The sequence below is a fragment of the Sarcophilus harrisii genome, chromosome 3, assembly GCF_902635505.1.
Source record: "Sarcophilus harrisii chromosome 3, mSarHar1.11, whole genome shotgun sequence".
In the NCBI taxonomy this organism is placed as follows: domain Eukaryota; kingdom Metazoa; phylum Chordata; class Mammalia; order Dasyuromorphia; family Dasyuridae; genus Sarcophilus; species Sarcophilus harrisii.
In genome coordinates this window covers 86,391,402-86,417,094 of record NC_045428.1, presented here as the reverse complement: position 1 = coordinate 86,417,094, position 25,693 = coordinate 86,391,402, and the positions used below count along the sequence as shown (strand labels likewise).

The 25,693-nt window shown below is 37.1% G+C and overlaps 1 protein-coding gene across 10 annotated transcripts in view; it reads right to left on the bottom strand.

Annotated features, from left to right (window-relative positions):
* The window catches only part of ENOX1 (ecto-NOX disulfide-thiol exchanger 1), a 663,627-nt gene that overhangs the window by 173,357 nt on the left and 464,577 nt on the right, over positions 1 to 25,693 (bottom strand). For 9 of the 10 annotated variants that reach the window (XM_031958417.1, XM_031958412.1, XM_031958413.1 and 6 more), the window contains 3 exons: positions 19,306 to 19,479; positions 17,891 to 18,097; positions 12,978 to 13,211 (listed from right to left, as the gene is read on the bottom strand). In XM_031958417.1, coding sequence (XP_031814277.1) covers positions 12,978 to 13,211; positions 17,891 to 18,097; positions 19,306 to 19,479 — 615 coding nt within the window. Of the gene's footprint in view, positions 1 to 12,977; positions 13,212 to 17,890; positions 18,098 to 18,291; positions 18,608 to 19,305; positions 19,480 to 25,693 lie in introns of those variants that run through there. The other variant, XM_031958420.1, reaches the window with a different exon arrangement.

Below are 25,693 nucleotides of genomic sequence, written 5' to 3'. Positions count from 1 at the left end.
CACAACTTAAACTAGTAAGGAATAATGACTATAACCAGTATTTATAATGTAGCCATTGATGACAAACCCACCAAATGCAGACTCATGCTTTTTTATTTCTAGCTATTTGGATCCTTTTCAGTTAAGTTATTTACTTGTTTTTAATTTTCTAGGGAGGAGCTTTTATCTTAATAGTTGAGAATTACTATGTCATCTTTCTTTATATTTAAAACAAATTTATATCTATTGCCATAGAAACCCAGTATTTGGCTTGGCTTATGAGCCAATGTCATGAGGCAGCATTCATGATTCCGCCATCTGTATGCTCCTCTTCATGTAATAAAGTAAAAAAAAAAATAAATTCTACAGCCTGGGAACAGAAGGGATTCTGACCTATTTGACCATCCCCTAGAGAGGAATGGAAAGCAATTTGTTTTCTTGCTCAGCCAATCACAATATGCTGTCTCTCAACAGTGGTTAAGCAGGTGGTGGGAAATTCTGGCCAGGGAGCAAGTTCAAGATTCTCCTCCTACACCAAACACTGAGGGATGTCTTTCTGGTCTTTCCCTCCACTTTGCAAGTATTCTACAACTCCAGCCCAAATGAAGTACAAATTGCCAAAACAAACTTTTCTATCAGCCTTTACAAACACCTAAAATAGTCCTTCTTCCTACTCTTTCTGATTTCCTGTCTATCTTCTAAACTTTCAATATTTATTTCTTCACAAAGTCTTCCATGAATTTGCTTTGTAACAACTTTTTTTCTCTGACTTCCTGGAGATACTTTATTTTGTATCTCTGAAACATTGATCATTTGGTGTTCTACATTTTAGGTGTTGGTTGTGGTGGCTTACTAGAGTAAGTGTCATGAGATCAGAAGCCATATTCTATCTAGAGTCTGTATCTCCCTTAGCACTTAGTCGTGTTCTGAACACAGGAGATATCTAATAAGTTTCTATTATGTTTCAATAATTTTAATAATTCTGTCTGCCTCAAAAATATATTAGCTTAATATATAAACATATAGTATATTATATAACAATATAATTTATACTATATATATATATATATATATATTTGAGTTAGACAAAATATAGAATAAAAAGAGCAATGACAGGACATCTTCACCCACACCTGGAATTTTCTATCTGGAGTCAAACTACAGTTGCAGTGGATAACTATAAGACATTTACTCTCTCCTTTTTTCTTAAGAAAGAACCATTGCCATATATCTTGTCCTACTCTTCTTGTTATTGTTATTATTATAGTCACTGGTATTAAGCTGGTAGAAGAGTGAATATGTTCTTGATATAAATTACCTAGATTTTAGATGAGCCTTCCAGCATTATTTCATGCTATTGTAATGAGAAAATAAAGAGATAGGAAATACATTGCATAGATTTGGGATTAGTTGACTAGCTGAACCAAAAGCACAGTCATTAAAAGACTCTAGTGAAGTATCTGATCTATATTAAGCTTGTGAAGAATGAATATGCTGTTGATATAAATTACCTAGATTTTAGATAAGCTTCTCAAAAATTATCTCATGCTATTCTAATAAGAAAATGAAGAGATAGGAAATACATTGGGTAGATTTGGAATTAGTTGGCTAGCTGAGCCCAAAGCACAGTCTTTAAAAGACTTATTGTCATTTTGGGGAAAAATGGAGCATAGCTAACATAGGATGGAACACTCCCTATATTTTGAAAGAAATATAGCATATTGTGAAAAAAATTCCAGAACTTATAGTACAATATCTGAAAAGATTATTCATATCTCTTAATACTAAATATACTTATTCAGGTAAAACACATATCCCGTTTCACTTCTATAGATCTGTTCTCAAGTTTATAGCCTTTAAAAAGCTCACACAACAAGAAGAAACTGGGTATTTTGGGCCCTGCTCTATTTCACATAAACAAATGGATAAAAACATATGGTACATGTTAATCAAATCTGGAAATTACACAAAGCCAAAAAGATATATATATATATTACATAAGAAAGTCTGGATTTGTAAATAGTCTTGAGAGTTAAAACACTTGATCAAATCCAGTTAAATGAAATACAACAGGTGCAAAGATTCAAAAAGTCAATTTCATAAGTATGAGGTTGGGGGCAAGAAGAGAAAACACAACTAGAGAGCAGTTTACTCATAAAAGATCTCTGGGTTATGTGATGAGAGGCAGCAAGGCAAAGTTGACGTTGTGATGGAGGTGGAAGTCATAAAGACTTGAATTTGAGTCTAGTCCCTGAAACTTGTGAGAACATGAGAAAGTCACACAAATTTCCTGGGCCTCAGTTCCTTGTTAATAAAACGGAGCTATCACTCCTAAAATACCAGTTATTATTTAGTGACTACTTGTTCCAGATGATTGATTTGAGTGTAAGATATGGCAGTTAAGAAAGTCAATGAAGTCTTATTCTACATTGAAAGAGGTGATATTCAGAAATATGAAGGTGATAGTCCTTTTGGACTCTACCCTAGTCAAGGAACATCTGGAGTATTTGTAGAGTTGTGAGCACCATATTAAAATATCTCTATATCTATCTATCTATCTATCTATTGCTAAGCTGGAAAGGAAAGCAAAAAAGATGGTGAAAGACATTTACTTCATACCGTGGGAGACTATTTAAAGCAACTGGGAGTATTTAGTCTAGAGAATAGAAAACTTGGAGGAGATCTACATGGTATTTTCAAATATTTAAAGGGCTATCTCATGGTTAAAGAAAAAAGGATTAATTCTTTAATCCAGATGGCAAAACTGGAAGTAATTTCAAGAAAATTGCAAAGAGGAAGACTTAGGGCTAAGAAAAAACTTTTCAACAGTTAGAGTTATTTAAAAGTAGAAAGGGATTCCTTAGGAGGAATTATTTGAGGTCTATAGTCAAAGGCTTATAAAGTATAATGGAGAGAAAATGAATGATCAGGAATGGATGGGACAAAAATGGCCTTAGATGTTCTTCTAATTTCAGTATTTTGTGTTACATGGTTGACCAAAATGATTGAGGTTTTAGGTTCAATAAGGAAGAATGGTATCCAAAAAAAGGTGAAAGATAATTATATCATCAGACTGAACTGATGAGACATTTGGAACATTATATTAAGTCTCAGTTCATTATCTTATAAGAGGCATATTGACAAAGGGCAGCTGTAATTAAAGGAAAGGATTGCTCACAGATTTAAACTCTTTTGGAAGACGGAAACAAAAGTATTAGTGGAACTGGTTTCATCATGTGACCCAAAGCAATAAGAATCACAATCCCATGAGACACTTGGCCATTTGCAGGAAGGATCAGCATAAAATGATTGTACCTTATGCATCAACATCTGTTCCAAAGGGTGAAAAGGTAGAAAACTTCTAAAACCTTGTCAAGAACTTGACAGAATACATTTTGATATGCAGTGATTTGAATTCAAAAAAAGATAGAGAAATAAATGCTATAAAATAAAGCTCAAGTTTGTGAGACTAAAGAAATTAATCAGTAATAGGCCAATCCCAAGAATATTTTTTTCTAATCAGAGCTGGGAAAGTGTATAGCTAACATGAGCAACTGAGTTGAGCAGTGGATAGAGTACTAGACTTGGAAGGAAAACTCATTTTCATGAGTTCAAATCTGGCCTCAGACACTTAGTAGCTGTGTCAGCCTAGGTAAGGCACCTAATCATGTTTGCTTCCATTTCTTTCATATGTAAAATGATGGGAAGAAGGAAATGGCAAACCACTCCTGTATCAATGCCCAAAAAACCCTGAATGAGGTGAGAAAGAATTGGACATGACTAAAATCAATGAATAAGAACAATGGCTAACAAATATACACACAAACAAAAATAATGAAGTGGATTATCTCTTAATAGGTGATAAATTACTAGTTACTGATTTGAAAGTTATACATGTATACAACTAACTTTATATATATATATATATACATGTATATAACTAACTTTTAAAGACAAATCTAAACATGAAAATTTTTTAAAAAGTTAAAGATAAGACATCTTTGCAACATCTGCAACATCTTCAACTTAGCCTGGTCAAATAAGCCATTGATAACAAGTGAGAAATGGGGGGGAGGGGACCCAAAAGACAAAGATATTGACCTTTATTATAATTATTTCCTATAAAAGTTTGTTCAATGTAACAAGCAGTCACCTTTTTTATAAAAAGGCCCAGAAACCACATCAGCCAAGGGAGACATATGACATACTAACTTTTAAGAAATCTGCTGAAAAATTACAATATCATTATTAATAATAGTGAAAGCAATGAAAGTAAAAATAAATCTAAAGAAGGCATGAAAAGTGAGAACCAAACAAGCCATATCATCTCAAGAACATTCAAAAATGTAACTAATTGAAAGAGCACAAAGAGATTTATCATGGAACAAGTTTTCTAGATTTCTGTCATTATGAGTAATAGAAAGACTTTTAGGATGTAATACTTCAGGAACTGGCGAGCTACATGGAAAACTAAAAATGGCACTTAAGAGGGTAAAGTTGGGCAGAGTGGTTGAGGCAGGTTAAGAACCCATGCCAAGAGAAAGTCCTTATTGAACATAATACTATTTTTAATGTACCAAGGAACAGCTGCACATGATTTATGAAAAAGATCATAAAAGGAGGTGGGTTGGTCATGTCACAGGCAGGAGTAAGGGAGAACTGATAAATGACCCTAATGCTCCACTGGTATTTTCCAAAAGTAAAAAACAAAAAACCCTTCTCCAGCATGTTGGAAAGGTCCCTGCCAGAGAATCCATACATGACCACGAAAAAACAACAGCAAAGAATGAGAAGATATTGTGATCTGAACCAGTTTCTCATTAGTAAGATTACAGACACATGGAAGCCATGGATCCACTAACACAATGGGTTGTGTCCTGCACTGGACAACCAGAATAACAAAAACAGTTGAACTTGTAACATAAAAGGAACTAACAAAGGAAACTGATAGGTTTAGTTTACAAAACAGAAGGCTGTTATATAAGAAAAAAGATTCCTATTGTGACTAAGGAGTTAGGTGATTTCTTAAGTTCCCCTCCACTCAAGGATTCAGTGTTTCTAAGTTTGAGCTTGGTGAGGTGAAGGTTCATTGTTAGCACACACTTTCTGCTAATGCAATCTTGGTTTCTGCTACATGGATTCCTATGCATTATTCCTTTCCTTTGCATCCCCTGTTATGATAATCCTGGGGAGAAGCTAAGAATTCCAAAAATACATTTAATTAGCAAAGATCACTCAATTTTGTCTAATTAACTGGAAATAGATCCAAGACTTTTTTTTTTTTTAAATAAAGACTTCCTATATTTATTCATTTGTAAAGCAGAGTATTGTTCAAATATTGGGAAGAAACAAGAAATCCAGAATTTAAACAAGACACAATCCCTACCTTTATGGAGCTTGTAGTCCAGTGGGATATATAACAAACATATCATTCATTATAGTACACAAAATTATTTGATAAATGTAGAAAGGTATAAGGCAAAATGTCAAGTGTAGATTAAAAGAAATGTGAACAACGAACAAAACACAGAATATTGTCAGGAGGTGAACTTGTAGACCGAGATTCATGGGATCAAAGTAATAAATTAAGGGGAGAGAGCGAGAGAGAGAGGGAGAGAGAGGGAGAGCGAGAGAGAGAGTGTGTGTGTGTGTGTGTGGGTTATTCCCAGATGTTAGTTTTCTTATCAACACAACCAGATTGATAGAGTAGAAAGAACACTAGATTTAAAAGTCAGAAGATCTGGTTTTTAATCCCTGATTTCAGCCAAATAATGTTTTTGCTAGATGTTTGATCCTGGGCAAATTGCTTCCCTGATCTTGGTCTCAGTTTCCTTATCTGTGAAATAACGGGTTGGATTATGTGATCTCTAAAGTCCTTTTTGGCTCGAAGCTGATTTCTTCCTTTATTTCAATCCCTCACTTCCTTTCTACACAGAGGAGCCTCCCATTCCCTGGCACCATTCCACATAACTATAATGCCTGAGGAGGCCTAGACAATTTTAGTTCATTCACCAATTCTATCTCACATGCTTTTTTTTTTAATTTTGAGATTTTTTGGCTCTATCTAGGTATTCATTCTTCCTCTTTCCCCCACATTTTCAATGAAGGGTAACTAGAAATACTTATTTTGGAAACAGCCTGAGCCAACAGAAAGCAAGCATGGACAAATTAATATATAGTTAACAAGGTGAGGTTTTAAAGACACAATGGATTTAAAGCACTTTGAAAACATTTAAATGCTATATAAACACCAGTTATATTCACCAATTTAGTGACAACTTTATTCCCTGAACCTTTACCTAGCGTGCTAGATGGCAGAGAGTAGGGCTGGACCTGGGGTGGGAAGACCTGAATTACAAACTAGCTGTATGACTCTGAATATAGAGACAAGAACTTAACTAATATGTCTCAGTTTCCTCTACTGCAAAATGGGGCTAGCAATAGCACCTACCTCATAGAAGTGTTAGAAGGATCAATCACTCAACATTTATTAAGCGCCTACTAGACGCCAGACACTGTACTAAGAGCTAGAGATACAAAGCAGTCTTTGTTAGCAAGGAGTTTATAAGTTAATGAAATCTAAATGGATGAAGTGAGATGACACCTGGAAATGGATTAGACCAGTACGTGGCACCTAGTAGACACTTAATAAATGCTTATTCCCTCTCCCCTTCCTCTTCTATTGCACTAGTATTGAGCTCAAGCACCATTAACAGAACAATAGAGGTGTGTGCTGGTAAATGTTTAAACAACCAAGTTTGGGGAAGAGAAAAGAGAAACATGCACAAATTTAATCTGATTATCAACATTGGTTATACTCTAGATCAAAACTTCTGAAATTGTGGGTTGCAGGTCACTTAAAATAAAAAGAAAAATTTGGCAACAGTAAAAGATATCAAATATCCCACCAAGATTTAATTCTTTATGTAAAAATAAGCAAGTACAGCCATCTCATTAGTATGCAAATTTTCTTTCATCTTTAATAAATGGTAAAATTATGCATATATCAAAGAATTGTTTTAAAATAAATTTCTTTATGATTTAGTATCAGTGAATGTTTGATTTGCATACCCATTTTATCTCTCTCTCTCTGGGGTCATGTAAAATTTTGAGGGGCAAAAGGGGACAGGAGTGGAAAAATTTAAGAAGCCCTAAACTAGACAATCAATAAAACAACAAATTAATCTGTAAAGATTAATTTTTGAGGGTAAATGTTCTCATTCAAAATTTAACAATCTAAGTTCTCCATCCTATTAGTGTTGACTCAACACATTCCTAGTTCCACAGCTACTCAAACTCAGCTTTTCCTGACTGGTGATAAGACTTCCAGGGTTTGTTTGGAGTGCCTTTATTTATTTGAAGTAAAGCACAGAAGATAAAATGCTCTGGTGGGCATTATACAAATCCCTTTGGATTGTGGACAACAGGAAGACTGGTACTTGGCGATCTGGAAAAAGTATTCAATGGATGTGGAGTCTGAATATTGGAGCCATTTAGTAGATCAGTGAGAAAGGGATATGGTCCAGTGGATAAAGTGCAGGCCTGAAGTCAGAAGGCTCATCTTCCTGAGTTCAAATCTGACCCCAGACACTTATTAGCTCTGTGATATTGGACAAGTCACTACACTGTTTGCCTCAGTTTCCTCAAATATAAAAGCTGGAGTAGGAAATGGCAAACCATTCCAGTATCCTGCCAAGAAAACCCCAAATAGGATCAAGAGTCAGGTAACTGAAAACAACTGAATAACAATAAAAATAATGAAAATAACTTTGAGATAATCATGGGCTTCCCCAAGGTTCAGAAGTAATAGTTTTCTCATCTGGATAATATAGGTAATGGCTATATAATAATCTACCTCATGGGATAGAAGTAGGGCAAGACCTTTCTCAATCTGAAAGTCCTACTTCTATGAATGGGAGCTATTTGTAATCACATTATTTTCCTTTCAAAGGGTCCTGTAAATACATACACACAAATGTCTCTTAGTACCAGCCATTCCGACTTCCTTCTAGTTTTGGATGGGATATAAAATTTAGGAGCAGGGTTAGGAATGGCTCTCAAAACCACCACCTTCCCACCAGACTGACCTTGGAGCTATTGGTAATGGCCTGGAAAGACTGCTACTGCTTCAGGGAATTTTCACTGAGCATCTGCAATGGTTCTCAAAGTATGGTCTAGAGAATCCTGGGGATCTCTGAAACCCTTTTAGAGGGTCTACAAATTGAAAAATAGTTTTTATTTCCAATATGGCAAATGTCTATAAATATAATCCAGATAAACAAAAATGCTTTGGAGAGATCCTCAATAATTTTTAATAGGATAAAGATACTGAAAACAAAAGTTTGAGAACCACTGATCTAGAGAGTCAACTGAGCTCCAACTGATATATTATCTAGATTATCTGCTGCTCAACTGAAGATGAGAAGGTAGCTCATTACAGTTATGGAACTGCCTAATATCATGGACACCACTGGGGAGAGATGACAAATTTGAAGTCAGTGGTTTGAGGTTCAAATTTACTTATGTACTTATTCCTTGGGCTAGCCTCCTCTGAACCTTGGCTCTAGACATTCTGGGCCAGTGAGGTATAGGAAAAAAGACAGTGATTTAGAATCTGAAGATTTATATACTAAATCTGTTACTTATCTGTATGCCTTTGGACCAGTCATTTTCCTTTCTGAAATTCATTATTCATATATATAATAGGAATCTGGACTAGCCTAGGTCTTTCCTAGATCTAAATCATATAATATAACCTTTGAGGTCTCTTCAAACTGAGATGCCTTGATTCATATACCTCAAAAGATGAGAAAATGGAGCTGTGCATCAAATTAGATTTCCTAGGCTGACAAATATATTTCATTCAAAATGGCCTCCTCTTTCTTCTATGAAGGTTAATGTAGCTTGAAGTACTTACTTTCAAAGAGCATTATTCCCTTGTTTCTTTCCTTTTTCTCTTAGCCGGGGAATGGCAGGAATATGGGGGTGTTTATTTTTACATAAATATGGACAGAATTTTCCATAAAACACCTTCAACCATATTTTTCCTTCCTTGAATCTGGAAGGATCAGACTGTCATATGAGATGCAAATTAGAGCAATTCTCTGAGGATTACTACTAGTCTGATTCAGGCTCCTGAAATCTAGATAACATATCAAGTAATAATCCTAATGGCAATGCCAGGAAAACTTAAGACTCCAGGCTTAAGATTTAATGATCTGTTAGAACTACACCTATTTCAGAAAGAAACTCTCCACTTTAAGTAATGAAAGATTAGTTGAAGCTTTCCAAAAGGGGGGAAAAATAAATGCTCTTACTAAAAGAAATCCCCAATGAATTAGTACTATAATCTTTCCTCACTGTCTAATCAATCTCTTCCTTCCTTCTACACTCCAAACAGGGGCTTCCTCCAGGGGTGGATGTTTTGTGCTAGACACACAGAAATTCATTATCTCATCGGGCTGGTACCATTGTTTCCAATAAAGTGTAATTATGCTGTTATTGAGCTCTTTCTCTCTTTCTCAAAGCCATGCTGTAAACTTTTAGGTCCATAAGCAGTTACTTTACACTCAGTCTTCATTAAGTGGAATGGTCTTAAAACACTGTCAATTTAATCATCTGGGTTCCCATTAATTTTTAATAATCTGTATCAATGTAAGGAAGATCAGGTTATTCTGAGACATACACATAATGAAGCTCAAATTAAATATATTTGCTTTTGGCCTAGTCAGCGAGGCCTCTATTGGATTGGGTTACCCTATCACTGAGTGATGAGAATTCTTCAACACCTGTCATCGTTGGGAAATTATATTTTTACATCTGTTACTGGTCAGCATTTATGGCCAGAGTTACCGGGTCACAATGAATGCCAATAAGAAAATGCAGGTAGGAAATAAATAAAACTAAATTTTGAAAAAAAAATTAAAATCGGATGTAAAGATAGTAATGAAAAAATTGTTCCTTATACTAGTTCCTAACTGGTGGTAGGAGAGCACCTTTTAACTCTGTTTAAAATCTTCCTCTTTTCAGGGGGGAGAATCCAAATCCAATTAGGTGCTCTGCAGATTCTATTGAGGCTTCTTCTTTTCACCTTGAATCTTGACTACATTAAACATCCCCATATCACTAAAACCATCTTTGGGGAAGCAGTTACCCCAGCTCTCATCATCTGGTTCTGCAGTATTATGAGGAAAGGTAGGTGGGTTTCCTCTCAATGATCCAGCCAATTTCCTAAGCAATTAACTGCTGTTTATATTCCACGCTCAGCACATGGGCTCAAATTGTCAGGCTCGATATTACCTGACTCTTACCTAAGATGTATCCCCAGTCAGTTCAGCCTACTGTATCTTCTATCTATTTAAATTTCCAATCTGTTCTCTTCTCAAGGGATCACACCGTACTTGGCAAAGGTACAGCTTCGGAGCTCTGCAAATTATACTGATCTATACAAATATATAGTTTGGAAATGGCAAGCCTTGCAAATTGCATTACCAAATTCAGTTCCCAATTTGCTATGCCCTAAAAAGACGAAGCAAGTCCTGCTCCCTTGGAAACTTACTGTCTGTTTTTCTAAAATGGCATTGGGCAAAAGCAGCATTCAGCTTGGGTGTAATACCCAAATGAGGGAGGTCGTGGAAAAAAAGACTCGCTCATTTTTTTCCCCCCAGCAATTTAAACCGAGACTGAAAAGAACCTAGTTGTGAGAAGTGGTTTTCCAAGCTGTCACTCCTGGGCGTGGACATGCATGAATACAAACAGTCTGTTGTGTAGATTATAAGTGTATACTGCATCAGAAGCTGTAAATTTGGGATGTTTGCTACTGAGTCAAGGCTGTTTTTTTTTTTTTTTTCTTTTTTAAAAAATCCAGTGCACAAAAACTCACACTGAAACATTCCTAACTGGGATGAATTTGTTGCATCCATGTCATTACTTCCCCTCCATTATAATAGGACTACTATGTAAAAAGTGGTGCTTTTATTGACTTTTTCTGAGATCTTCAATGTCTGCGCTTGAAGTCTCCTTAAAGGCCCTTCATAGGGTCAAGGGACTCCAGAAAGTTCAGACTTGAACTCTCATTTGATAGTTGAAGGAATAGACCTTTCAAGAGTAAGTAACTTAAAAGAGTATTTTAATGATTTACAAAAATACTTGTTAGGGAAGCCTCACAGGTATTGTGCCTCTGAGGTGTGAATCTAAATGCACAGATATATTTTTATTCTATTTTATTTATTTTGATAAATTTTTCCCAATTATATTTTAATCTAGTCCTGAGTAAGCCCAGGAGTGTTCTAGTCACAATGAGCCTGTGATCATAAAAGCACAGATATTAAGTCAGAAAATATTATCTCCAATAATGTGCATGGAGATTGTCCACATGTAAACAAGAGACTATCTGAAATCTCATTAGAGCATCTATCTAGGACAAATAATCAGAATTTCTCAGGTTTCCAAAATAATAAGAAATCATCAGCCAGGGTTAATGACAGTTTTCCTTGGCTATTAAGAAGCGCCTCGGGTCCACATTGTGCTCTCTCCTCTTAAGATTCATAGATACACACTCTGTTCTGCACAAGGTTGAGCCCTGGCTCACTTTCACCCTCTCTAGCCAAAGACAATTTCTCACTTTGGGTTTCTGAATTAGAAAAGCAAAAATGGGAAGATCATAGGCTTACTGCATTTACACCTAGAAGGGAAGGGAGTGAAGAGAATAAACACTGCATGAACTGAACATCATTTCATTTGATTCTCACCAAACTCTGAAAGGGAGAGGAGCTTGGATCTAAGTCTTGATCTTTTGACTTCAAAATCTAGGGCTCTTGGAGCAGCCAAGTGCAGTGGATAGAGCACCAGCCCTGAAGTCATGAGGACCTGAATTCAAATCTTATCTCAGACACTTAACACTGCCTAGCTATGTGATCCTGGGCAAGTCACTTAATCCCAATTGCCTCAGCCAAAAAAAAAAAAAAAAATCTAGGGCTCTTTCCTCTCTCTGCACACAAATCCTTTTTGGAAGGGCTTTTTTCTTCCAATCCCAACCTTTCCTTCTTTCTTCTTATCATTCTTTAAGGACAAGCTTAAGCTGTCCTCCATGAGACTTTCCAATACTGTTCTAACTACCCTTCTCCTTGTGCATTTACTGTTAGCCCCACAGAGCATCCCCTTTACTTAGTCTTCTTGAGCCTTATCTTACTTTCTAATTATTTCTTTTTATTTTAAATTAAGTCTTTTTTTTTTTCAAAATATATACATGGATAATTCTCAACATTCAGCCTTACAAAATTTTGAGTTCTAAATTTTTTCCTTCCCTTTCCCCCACTCCCTCCCCTAGATGGCAAGTAATCCAGTATATGCTAAACATGTGCAATTCTGCTATACATATCTAATTATTTCTTGCATTAGTTATATCTGCCCTCCTGGACCCTGGAGGGCAGGACCCGACTATGTTTTACATTTCTTTGGTGCTCCCCCACTGTACCCAACGTGGAGTTTAGTACCAAAAGCGCTTGTTGAATCATTGTTGTCTAGGAAGAATTTTTAAAGAATTGCAGAAACACAGTGACCTGACCCAGTGGATGAATGAGATCTTAGCAGGAAAAATAATAACAACATTTTACCGAGCCATTAGCACCACAGGCTTGGCTTCTTCCCCATTCAAAGTGAACTCCCATTGAGCGACACTTTCATAAAGAATTTGGGTCAGAGTTCTAGGAACGAGTAAGGCTTCCCTCAGAGTGGGGATCACGGGGGGGAGGTTTGCTTTGCACACCAGTGCTTCTTCTGTGTGCTTCCTGTCTGGAAAATGCTTACAGCTAATCAAGAAGGCAAACCCACAGGATTTGCTAATGTTGGAAATATAATTTCTCGCCTTCCTTCCTCAGCATGGAATAAAAGCAGAGAGAATCAAGATACCAGTTGGTCAGGACTGAGCTCATGTCTGGGTGGTATCAACTGGTCAAGAAAAGAAAGGAGAAGAAAAGAAAGAAGGAGCCAGTCAATACCTTTTAGCTTTTCGGCCAATAAAGTGGCTTCATGTTCTGAGTAATGCATTATTGCCGGAGGGGAGGGAGGACGAAGTCTGTCTTCTTCCAATTTGCGTCTGTGCCTTTCTTCCCTGGCCAGCATCCTCTGTTTGCATTCCCATTCATAAAAGTCATCCCTGGCCTGAGCAAAATCCACATGAAGGCGACCAGAGTCCTTTTTGTCTGTGCTGGAGCCCAATCTCATGCGGTAACCTAGAACCGATGAACAAATATATTAAATAATAATCTCATGCGGTGACCTAGAACCAATGAACAAACATGTTAAATAATAATCTCATGCGGTGACCTAGAACCGATGAACAAACATGTTAAATAATAATCTCATGCGGTGACACAGAACCGATGAGCAAATATGTTAAATAATAATCTCATGCGGTGACCTAGAACCAATGAACAAACATGTTAAATAATCTCATCAATGACCCAGAACCGATGAACAAACATGTTAAATAATAATCTCATGCGGTGACCCAGAACCAATGAACAAACATGTTAAATATAATAATCTCATGGGGTGACCCAGAACCGATGAACAAACATGTTAAATAACAATCTCATGCGGTGACCCAGAACCGATGAGCAAACATGTTAAATAACAATCTCATGCGGTGACCCAGAACCGATGAACAAACATGTTAAATAATAATCTCATGCGGTGACCCAGAACCGATGAACAAACATGTTAAATAATAATCTCATGCGGTGACCCAGAACCAATGAACAAACATGTTAAATATAATAATCTCATGCGGTGACCCAGAACCGATGAACAAACATGTTAAATAACAATCTCATGCGGTGACCTAGAACCGATGAGCAAACATGTTAAATAATAATCTCATGCGGTGACCTAGAACCGATGAGCAAACATGTTAAATAATAATCTCATGCGGTGACCTAGAACCGATGAACAAACATGTTAAATAACAATCTCATGCGGTGACCTAGAACCGATGAACAAACATGTTAAATAACAATCTCATGCGGTGACCTAGAACCGATGAGCAAATATGTTAAATAACCATCAACATTCTCTAATAATTAGAAAGGACTTTATTTCTGAGGCCCTTAGAGCACAATCGGCGTATTGCTTATAGCTTTCATATCATATTGCTATGTGGGTGGGGAGCCATTATCACACTCCCCACTTCTAGAAGGTGAGACCCAAGCTGAGCACCTTGCAGAGTTGGTAATAGCATCATAAGCAGAAAGAATTGTCAGATATCACGTAGAGCAGCCTCTTGCTTCCAAGAAGTTTCCCTAAACCACTGTCTATTTTATTTTTAACCATCTACCATGACGGAAATTCCACAGCGCTTGGACCCCTGAGCCACAACTTCATGGACTTAAAACATGTGCAGATCCTGCTGCAATTATCTCTCTGCTGTTCCAAAAGCCACAATTATAAATGCACTCAGGCAATGTTGCTTTATTTCCACTTATCCTCTGGGGTGCTTAGGAAAAAAAAACAACACTTTTTTTTTTTTTTAACTTTTACCTTCAACCAGGAGGTCTAACAAAAAGCTTTACTAAAAGGTCCCTCAATGGATCATCTGGCATGAAGCTCAGTATAAATAGCTCCTGAACCTTTGAAGTCCACAGGAGTTCCATGCTTGGATCAGCTTTGCAGAGCTGAGCAAGACCAGAAATGGGCCTGGAAATCTTTAGAGGATTTACTGTGAGCTACCCAACTTAGAGGGATTAGAGTAGGAACCTGATCTTAGAAATCAACACAAATAAGCCTGAAATCAGCTAGCTAGCCTCACTTCAAATGCAGAAGGGAAGCTCAATTTGGGAATCTGTGGACTTCAAAACATAAACTGAGGTCCCCATTAAATCAGGTCTAGAGTCCATTAGTGAAGTGAGAGAGAAACATTCTTATTGTGTGTCTGTACACATGCAGGATGGGGAGGAGGTTGGGGGAGCTGCAAATGACCCCAACTCTAAAAAAATGCAGCTATTTAGAGATCACACAGTACATATCTGAGCTTCATACTCAGGTAAAAATCTCAGGTTAAGACTCATAGCCCTAAAAAGGGCATTTCACACCTTTTCAGAATCACAAAATCTTAAACAACATGCAGTTCACACAGTGAATTCTCCCACAAAATTCAACCTCTTTCTTCCCTCAATGTGAACTGTTGTCTAACAAAAGGGAAAAGAAAGAGAAAAAAGCAACATTTAAAAAAATTTAAAAAAAAAGTGATTCCCCCATCTGGATAACCAAAATGCAAAATATAATACTAAAGCAAAATGTTACTCTCTGCTGTAGATAACTAAGTCTTTAAAAAAAAAAAAAAGCAAAGTAATTAGGAAGAATGTCAGCCATTTAAATCACCTCCCACACCACGCTTAGCAGCTGAGCACAGTCCAGAATCCCTAAGAGCAGTCCAGCTGTCCAATCTAGATTACTAGCCAAAAAACTTCCCCTGTGCCCATGTTCAGAAGATTGTTTTGCAAATGTCTCTGGTTCAAAAAGCATGGCTCCCTTTCACCCAAACGTCACCAGAAGCTTTAAAGGGCCCCTGATGATGCTGAATCTAAAATTAGCTCGGCCTTCAGATATGAAATGTTCCCAAACGTAGCCTGGCTTCCCAGTTGTGCATGTAGACCCTCCCATGAATACTTTGCCACCTTGCCACCTTTTCCTCACTGTCTCCCCAATTTAAATTTTTGATCTCCCCAAGGCTTCTACTCTAGCTGAGCAAGAGGCTAGACAGCTCTCTTTATCCAGCCACAAAGGCAAAATCCTGGAGGTGTTATGTCTGCCTACTACCTCTTTAGAAGGCAGCAAATTAAAAAGAAAATGGGCACCGCAGTCAGCTGTTTGGGACTTTGGTAAGCAACTGAAGAGGTCTTGTCAGAAATGAGAAATACCCAGTAATTGGGGGGGGGGGGAGGGGAGGAAGTCTCTGCCAGGTACCTAAATTTGGCACTGAAATGGTTCATTTGTGCTTTTCAGTTTTATAATTGAATCAAAATTAGGATCTGGAAAGGGGCCTTTGAAATCACTTAGTCAAACTCCTGCATTTTACAGAAGAGCCAATTGAGGCCCAGAGAAATTAAGTGATGGGCTCAAGGTCACATGGTTTGCTGGCAATAGAACAAAGATTTCTTTAAACAAGCCAGGCTGCTCAAAAATTAAAGGATGTATGTGAAAAGCTTCCCTGACTTGCCAGGCAACAGAACCTTATATTTTAAAATGTTATCATCCACAGAAGCATAGTAAGTGAATGACAGAGGTCACTTGTGTTTTAAAATTGAATAAATGCTGATTAATTTCCTTCTATGTCCAAAGCACAATGTTCTCCACCACAATTTAGAATGCCTCCAGATTCCTTTGCTCCCCTTTTTAAGAACTGATTGGAATGAGTGGGCCTCAGACTTATTTTATGTCTTTATTTAGCATAGGAAAGTCTCTGCAGTGTTGGAATCAACTCAAGGCTCTGGGTTGGCGATGGAATTTCATAGCCATTAGGGGCTGCCTGCAGAAATTAGCTGAAATTTGGCAATGATGTTTGGATGTTGCTTCTCAGCTGGTTTTTCCCTCTTTCCTCATTAACTTCAACTCGACTGACCCACCTTTGGTTTTGATGGGAGCTGCCTAGAGGAACTATTATATAAACTTCCCTTAGCTATAAGGGGGAAAGAAAGGAAATAAAAATGGAGGGAGGAAGAAATAAGAAACTGAGAAGGCAGCAAACAGAAGGGCAAGTACATGTGCATATGGGGGAAGAAAAGAGAAATCAAAAGAATAGAGAAACAAGTTAAAAAATTTTAGAGGGCTAAAAAAGAAAGAGGTAAAAAAGACAAAGAGGGATGGCAGCAACATGTATTTCAAAAATTATGATATTTTGAAGACATCATCAGTACCAATGGTATCAGTTTTTAATTTGGTAAAAATTTTGTTGCCAATCTCAACAAACATACCAATGGACTTCAATAAGTAGGACTATATTAGACCTTTTCAAAAATCATCAAAAGCCTGCCCCAAAAAAGGCTCTACCAAAGGCACAGAGATCAATAGGCCTGCCCAACCAAGTTACAAGCAGCATCTAATGGACAAATTATAACTAATAAACTAGCAATGAACTGAAAGATCATATATTCTAAAAAGTGAATCAGAGATATTAACTTTCTCAGGGCCCAAATAACAGTATTTGGTAGAGCAATCTATATAGTGTTTAAAAGTTTGCAAAACATTTTACAAATATTATATCATTTGATAAATACCAGGAGGTAACTAGTATTATCCCCATTTTAGGGATGAGGAAACTGAGGTAGAAAATGGTTAATTGCCTAGAGTAGAGTTATATAGCTAGTGAATGTCTGAAGTGGGATTTGAACTTGGGTCTTCCTGATTCCAAATCCACTCAAGACTTCCCTGAATAATATTAGATTTGGTCCTAAAGTTCATGAACTATTTTCTCAGATTATATTACTCCAATTTTCATTTTCTGGCATCCAAAAGGATGAATCTACTCCTTAAAAGGCAAACAGTTTATGGTAAAAGTACTTTGCCTCCCAGAGAACCCCATCTACTAAGAGTAATAAGAATCAAATTATGTCATAATGCTTTCCTATAGCCCATTAGATAAACATGAAGCAGAAATGAGGAAGAATAAGATGGGAGTATGATTGCAGCATAGTGGTATATTGCTCCAGGAGTGGGGGCAAGTTCAGATTTCACACAGTGCTTTTTTGGCAGACAGGGCCAAATGGCATGCCCCCATCTCCATATCCTTTTCTCTTTTCCAGTACCCAAATACTATTCTTAGTTCAGCAAAGTAAAGGGAATCAGCAAATATTAACACAACAAGGAACATGTTCCCCAACAACCCTCCCCAAACCACATATAGAATGCAGAGTACCAGAAAGATAAATGGCTTTATCAACCATGAACTCCTCGGCAAAACGAATATGACAGAAATTCTTCTTGCTTTTCCGAATGGCTGTGATATCGCCACACTGCTCAAAGACTTCTTGAATAATTTCCTCGGTAGCATTTTCAGGTAATCCTCCCACAAACACGGTCTTGCACCCAGGAGGTCTCTCTCTTGTGGAAGGTGGTGGAAGATCTAATCACAACAAAGCACAAAGATTTTGTTATTTACTGATTTACATTATCTTTAGCCATTTTCAGTGGGCAAAAAGTTAGACCCAGCTGGAACTTCTTAAAACCAAAGAGATTTCATCGTTTGATACCCATTTACATTTATCTTGGATTATATTGTTTTCAAGCTCCTCTTCCTTCCTCCCGACTCATTCTTACATGTAGAATGGCCATGCTTGTCCGTGAGCAAAGATAAAGCAAATGTTAGCATAATTTCATTTCTCTTTCATAATACAGAAACCTCGGATAACAGGGAGGGGGAAAGCAGAGAAGTACAAAACATGATGAAATGACAACATGATGAAAAACCTCTGCTGGTTATCTACTTTGTCTTGTTGCCAGATAATAGAACAGAAAGTCAGAACACAGAAAACATAACCTAACAGCTCGCAGAGTACTTACTTGGCCGTGAAACACCAGAGCTTAAAGAAACCACTTTTTTATTATTTACATTTAAATGAGCAAACTATTAAATTTGGGGAAAGCCGTATAAAAGATAAAGTGCACACTGTCATAACATTTTACCTAGTTTATATGCAGATTACTGAAGCAATTTTCCAAAAAGACCAGTTTAAAAAAATAGCTAACATTGATTAATAAGAATAAAAAAAAATCAAAGCTAGAAAAATAAGTTGTTATATAAGTTCATACACATGTTATCTGAAGTGTATATATATATATATATATATATATATATATATATTTAAAAATCTGGCCCATTTGAATCATCTAATATTTGTTACCAAAATTTGGTGCAGAAATGTCCATAGATGTGGGCTAAAAAAATGCTTTTGAGCTATCTTTTTTCCACTAGCAAAATACATTTCAGACTTTTTTGTAAGGTAAGAAGGTTCACATGGCTGTATTACACACTGCTTTGTAGTCAACATCAGACTCTAGCTTGGTTGAAAAGATCTCGAACTGTGGCTGTACCCCTAAATATTACTGCATCGGCAGTGTTGCCGTTATCCAGCCAGCCCCTTGACTCAGAAGCTGAGTCTATGGTGTCCGTATGTTTCTGCTAATAGGAGACCCAGCTTCTCCATGACCTTGCAGGTGCGTGACATTGAGCCCCAGAGGAGGACGCATTTGTTGGGACTTAAAAACAAGCACAAAGCTATTTCTGGATTTATTTTGTAAATGTGTGAATACGTCTTTGCTTGTGTCACTTACTTGGGTTTGGAGGAAAGAGCGTACAACTTTTACAATGAATGATTTCTTTGACAACAGACATGTCTGTGGGTGGTGGCGGCGGGACTAAGCCCATGCCTGGTATCATTGGATTAATTGGAGTGATTCCAGTCATCATATTGAGACTCGGATCAAAGCCTGGCACGCAGATTGAATCTGTAGAGAAAGAATTCAAAATCTTGGATTACGAAACTTGAATGAATTTTGTAAGTGTTTAGATAACAGAGAACATTCACTTTTAGAATTTTCTTTATTGGGAAGGAACCTGTTTTTGAGAAAAAAAAATTTACACTGCAGAGCATCCCAGAGACATGGTGTCAGAACAACTAGCCCCTCTCACCTGTGCTCACTCATGCAGAACAGTGAGCCTCCAGCCATCCATAAAGAAAAATGCGTCACAAATAAGAAGCCCAAGTGAATGCAGCGCATTGAAATCTGACACCGTAAGTTTGGCTATCATGGTGAGTGCAATTTTCTGTCTCAGAACATCTGCAAACCATTTGCATTGGGTGATGACCCGGGATGGGAGAAGAGTATCTGTTAGCAGTGAAGGGCCCCCCAAACTCCTTGTCAGCCCGATTCTGCCATGGCGGCCTTCGTTTCCAAATGCCCTTGGTTTGGGGAGAATTTGGCATATGATCTCCTTTGGCGAGTTCTACATGGAATCAGTGATCACATCCGTTCATAAGACCTCGAGTGCATCTATTCACCGCAATCTTCCCCCCAAGTTCTAGCCCTGTATCCCCAGTTGGTAGGGGAGCACCCACTGCATCTTCCTTCTAGAATCCCAAACTCAACATGTTCCAAATTGATCTCATTGTCGGACAGGATCCCCCCCACCCCAATGACCTATTTACAGTAGGAATGGCACACATTCCCACAGACTTGAAATGCTGGGGTGATGCTCAATTCTTCCATAGTTCTCAATCACTATAACTCATCCGTTGCTAAGTTTTGTCAATTGTCCCTCTCGAATCCATCCTTTCTTCCTCAACCTTCCTCAATCAGAATCCTACTACCCGGCTCTGGTGATCCCTTACTTGGACTAGCCTCCCAAACAATCACCCTGACCTTAACTTCTCCTCTTCTGCAATCCCTATGGGACAAATGACTCTTCCCAAGGCCCCAGGAAATCTCTGGCCATTCATCAGTCTTAAAGTGGATCCCTGTGCTTAGAGGCTATAATAAAGTACTTAAGGTACTCAAGACCTTCCATAATCTGATCCAACCTTCCCAACATTCGTTCATAAGATTCTCATCCCTTCCCTTTATCCTACCTCTTGCCAATTAACATCCTCCTCTTGATTCCTAGCCCAGCTCAGGAGTCAGGCCTGTCATGAAACTTTCCTAGTATCATACTTCAACTTCCCCTCAGCTGACCGATTTGTCCCTTCTCAAATTTTCAAAAGTGCTTTTTTTTTTTCTTAGATCTTTCTTTTGTTTTAATCATGCTTTGTGCTATATATTTCCTTTTATATGAGGCTCATTAAAAATAAGAAATATCTTTTATTTATTTCTAAATTCCTCTTACTGCCTACTGCATTGCATTCTATATATTAGGGGGACAAGACATATTTGTGGTATGCTACTCTATAGGCCCAAGATAGCACCAAGGAATTCTGTGATAAGCAAAAGGCTCAGGAAAGCATGAGAGATACAATCAAGAGACCCAGAAAGATGCAGCCAATACTTCAAAATTATATGAAGTTGAGAATTCTGAGGGAGACAGGAAGATGCAAAGAAGATCCGGCCATCCCATGTCTTATCTGGAAGGATCATAGGGAGTCTCTCTGATGGTCATTTGCCCTAATCATGCTAATCAATGAATTTCATCCTATTTTACACAGGTACCAGGATGAACACTTATGAGCAATTAGCAAAGCCTTCATGGTCATCAGGACACAACCAATTAGACCTGGAAAGTAAAGCATACTTGCACCTGCCATATAGTTGTCTTCAATCAAAAGGTTTAAGGAAGATAAAGGCAGGATAATTGTAAAATTCAAGAGAAGAACGAAGTTCTTGCTTGGGCAAGAGGGCAAGAAGGGTCAAAGAAACAAGCTTCAGATTTAGAACTGGAGAAGACCTTACAGACCACAGGGTCCAACAGCTTCCTTTTGCAGATGAAATGACTGAGACACAAAAAGATTAAATGACTTATTTGAACTAAGAAGCATATGAAGCAGATTTTTATTATAGGTCCTCATGATTGTAAGCCCAAGGAAGAAATAAAACATGGCTAATGCATCATACAATACAAGGGGCTCTTGGGTGGCAGCCAAGTGATGTGGTGGGTTAAAGATTGGGTTTGGATTCAGGAAAATCCAAGTTAAAGTCTTAGTAATTTACTAGTTAGGCAACTCTGGACAAGTCTGCCTCAGTTGCCTCAATTGTAAAATGGGAATAATAACAGTAGCCACCTCAAAGGGTTGTTTTGAGGAACAAATGAGATGATATTTGTAAAGCTCTTGGCTAGTTCCCAACACATAGTGAACACTTAATAAATAAATGCTTCCTTTCTTACTTCTTTCCTGTTCCCCCATCACGTGGAGTTTTTTGGAAGAGAAGGTAGAAAGTGGGATAAGATTTGTCCTTAAAGTAAGAGATAATTGCAAGTGAAAACATAAGCCTATTAAAACACTACTTCTTGTCAAAAATGAAGTGCTAATATTAAGACTATGTCTGACTCTATGGGAACTATGTCTAATAACAGATGGGGCCTCTTGGGGAAGATCTTCCTTATTCATTAATGCAAGAAATGCCTTTTCTCCAGGAGCAAGGAGAAAGCACTTGGAGACCATATGTTCTCCTTCACCAAACCCCTTGAGTCCAATAGTTTATTGAACTGAATGATGCACATCGAAGATATTGCATGCACTTATTAGGATTTCAATTGATAAGTACAAGTGGCTTCTAGAAATTAACCAAGCAATAAAACAGTGGTTAGACAACCATTTAACAAACTAGATGTTGACAAGATAGAGTAAATTCAAAGAAGGATAGGTGCCAGAATTATACCTAGGTTAGAGTGACTGGAGCTTTGAATCACAGGGCTGACATGCTGGGAGGAGGTATTTCCTTCATGCAGCAGTTTACAGTTAAAGCTACAGAAGGGAAGGAGACTTCAAATCTCAAGATGGGTTGGTTCTGAGATTTTTGTTTTAAAGAAAATGCAGTATTTGCTGGAAAAAAAACCAAATACGGCAGTGGGAAGAGGACAGCTTCTGGGTAACCAGGAGCTGTGATGATAGTGTGGTACTTCAGATAATTTTCTATATGAAAAATGGGTGTACTTCACATCTCAAGGCTCTTCAGATAAAGGCAAAGCTGCCTCAGGAGAAATGAGTGCTTTCTAAAGTAGGGAAAGAATCTATCATATTTGTCTGGGTATCTGATCTCTGGTTACAGTTCTATAAGCAAAAAGGTAAAAGGATGAATGACCATAGCTATGAGCCTCAGCAAAAGAAACTAAGTTATGAGTCACTTGGAGAAGACTTAGAAGAGGAGACAGCTATCTTAAAATACTAAAGGGCATTATATAAAAGAGGAGTTTCACTTGCTTTGCTTCATCTCAGAGGGAATAAATAGGAACAATTTGGTAAAAAGATTTAGGCTTGAAATATAAGGAAAGGTTTCTTCACAATTGGAGCTATCAGAAACGAAATGCCTTCAGAAGGGGTGGTTTTCTCAATAGTTCCCTTCAAGGAAAGACTTGAAAACATAATAACCACTTGTCAATTATGTTTTAGTGAGAACTTTTATTAAGATACAGGTTAGATTAGACAGTCCATTAGTTCCCTTCTAAACCCAAGCTATGGTTTTATAAATGTCTGGGCAGACACAGTAAAGTCCACTGACAATCTCTGTCTGAATCTTTGCTACTACAACTGCTCTCCAATTTCCATTATAAATACTTGGATTTTGGTGTTTCGCAAAAAGCTTGATATTGATCAGGCCAAACCTTTGGGTTTATATTTACTTAGACTACAATTCATACTGTGTCATTTCCCCCTTGAAAACAATTATCCTTCCCTAGCCTCTGTGACTGTCCTGATCACTAGTTTGTGTTGGCCCATTGGCTGGGGAAGTATATGGCATCCTTCAAATCTGAGATTCTCAGATTTTGGTTAATTTCAGTTTAAAAGTTAACTTTTCATTGCTGAAATCATGATTTCATATATATATATATATATATATATTTTCCCTCCAAAATGAAGAAAAGTCATATTTTCTCATTTAACCATAGAGTGAGGGAAAAGGACAAAGAGAAAAAGAAATAACCATTAATGGCTAGTGTTTAGGTAAGACAATTCAGCCCAAATAAGAAATAATATTTAAATATATAAAGAACACATTTCTGAAAGTAAAATTTATAAATATTTTATCTATTTATAAATCATCAAAGGATATGAATGGACAAATTTCACATGAAGAGATTAAATCCATCTATAGTCATATAAAATGGTCTAAATCACTACTGATTAGAGAAATACATATTATAAAAACTCTGAGGTACCATCTCATATCTGTCAGATTAGCTAAGATGACAGGAAAAGGTAATGATAAATATTGCAGTTAATGTGGGAAAACTGTTTCACAAACGCATTGCTGGTACAGTTGTGAAATGATCCAACCATTCTGGGGAGCAATTTGGAACTATGCATAAAGGACTATAAAACTGTACATACCCTTTGATCCAGAAGTCTCACTACTGGATCGGTACCTCAGAGAGATCATTAAAAAAAGGGAACCCACCATGTGCAAAAAAAAGTTTATAATGGCTCTTTTTATAGTGATAAGGAACTGGAAATTGAGTGGATGCCCATCAGTTGGGGAATAGCTAAATAAGTTTTGGTATATGAATGTAATGGAATATTATTGTTCTATAAGAAATGATCAGCACAATGGTTTCAGAAAAGTCTAGAAAGTTGTACATGAATTGATACTGAGTGAAGTGAGCAGAACCAGGAAAGCACTGTACACAGTAACAGCAAGATTACATGATGATCAGCTGTGACAAACTTAGCTTTCTTATCAGTACATTGATTCAAGACAATTCTAATAGACTTGGGATAGAAAATGTGCTATACATCTAGAGGGAGAACAATGAGACTGAATGCGGATCAAAGTATACTATTTTCACCTTTTTTTTGTTTGCTTTTTCTTTCTTATGGCTTTTCCCCTTTTGTTCTGAGTTTACTTTCACAACATGATTAATATGGAAATATATTTAAAAGTATTATATGTATGACCTCTATCAGATTGCTTAACTGTCTTGGGGGAGAAGGGAGGGAGAAAAAATTGGAAATTCAAAATCTTACGAAATGAATCTCTAAAATATATAATGTTTTTACATGTAATTGGAAAAATAAAATACTATCCAAAATGAGGGGGAGTAAATATCCAGGTAAAGTGATTCCCAGTAAGCCTTCCCTTCCTCTCTTCCTTTCTCCCCTCTCTTTTTTCCCTTTCTTCCTCCTTCCTTCCTTCCTTTCCCCTTCTATTTTACCTTTCTCTTCTTAACAATGCTTTGAATCTACCAGTGACATATACCTGCTGGTAACACTCAGAGCTAAAAATGCTGATGACTGTCAGATCATTCACTTTAACATTAACAATATATCAATTACTCACACAGATAAAGTATAGGGAAAGGAAATGCAATGATAATTAAGATATTGTCATGGTTTAGTTTATCCATAGTAATATAACACATGAATAAATGATCAATAACATAAAGAAGAATGGGATAAAAAGCACCTCCTCCACCGTCTGCTTCCTCATCTCCTCCAGCATCATTCATTTGACAATAAGATGCTATTCCTCACTACTCCCAAGACATACACACAGTGGGACTGTGAAGTTATCAGCTCCTAAAGAAGCTCTCAAATAGTTCACTTGTCAAGTTCTACTTTTATTCCAGTAATGGCAGATTGCTTTTATACTTGAGCTTGCTCAAGTATAAAATGAGGTTAGATCTCATAGCCTCTAAGGCATGTCTGTCTATTCTTCCTTTTAATAAATATTTTTACTACTAATATTTAATAAACATTAGCACAAGGCACTATGTCCTAGGCAAAGGCATGTTGATTTAGCGGATAAAGTGCTAGACTCTAATTCAGAAAGATAAATTTAAATCTGGCATTTAACAGTTGTGTTACCTCGAAGGGCTCATAGGGTCTCAAACAACTCTGTTATGTTATAGATAAGTTGACATCATAGTCCACACTAATAAAAGAACAAAATTTTAACAGACTGATATATTTGCCAAACAAGGAGATAGAAAGGAAACTCACCAGCTAAGTATTTATTAAGTACTTACTATGTGTCAAGCAGTGAGTTCAATTTTTTAAAAAAGATCTTTACCTAC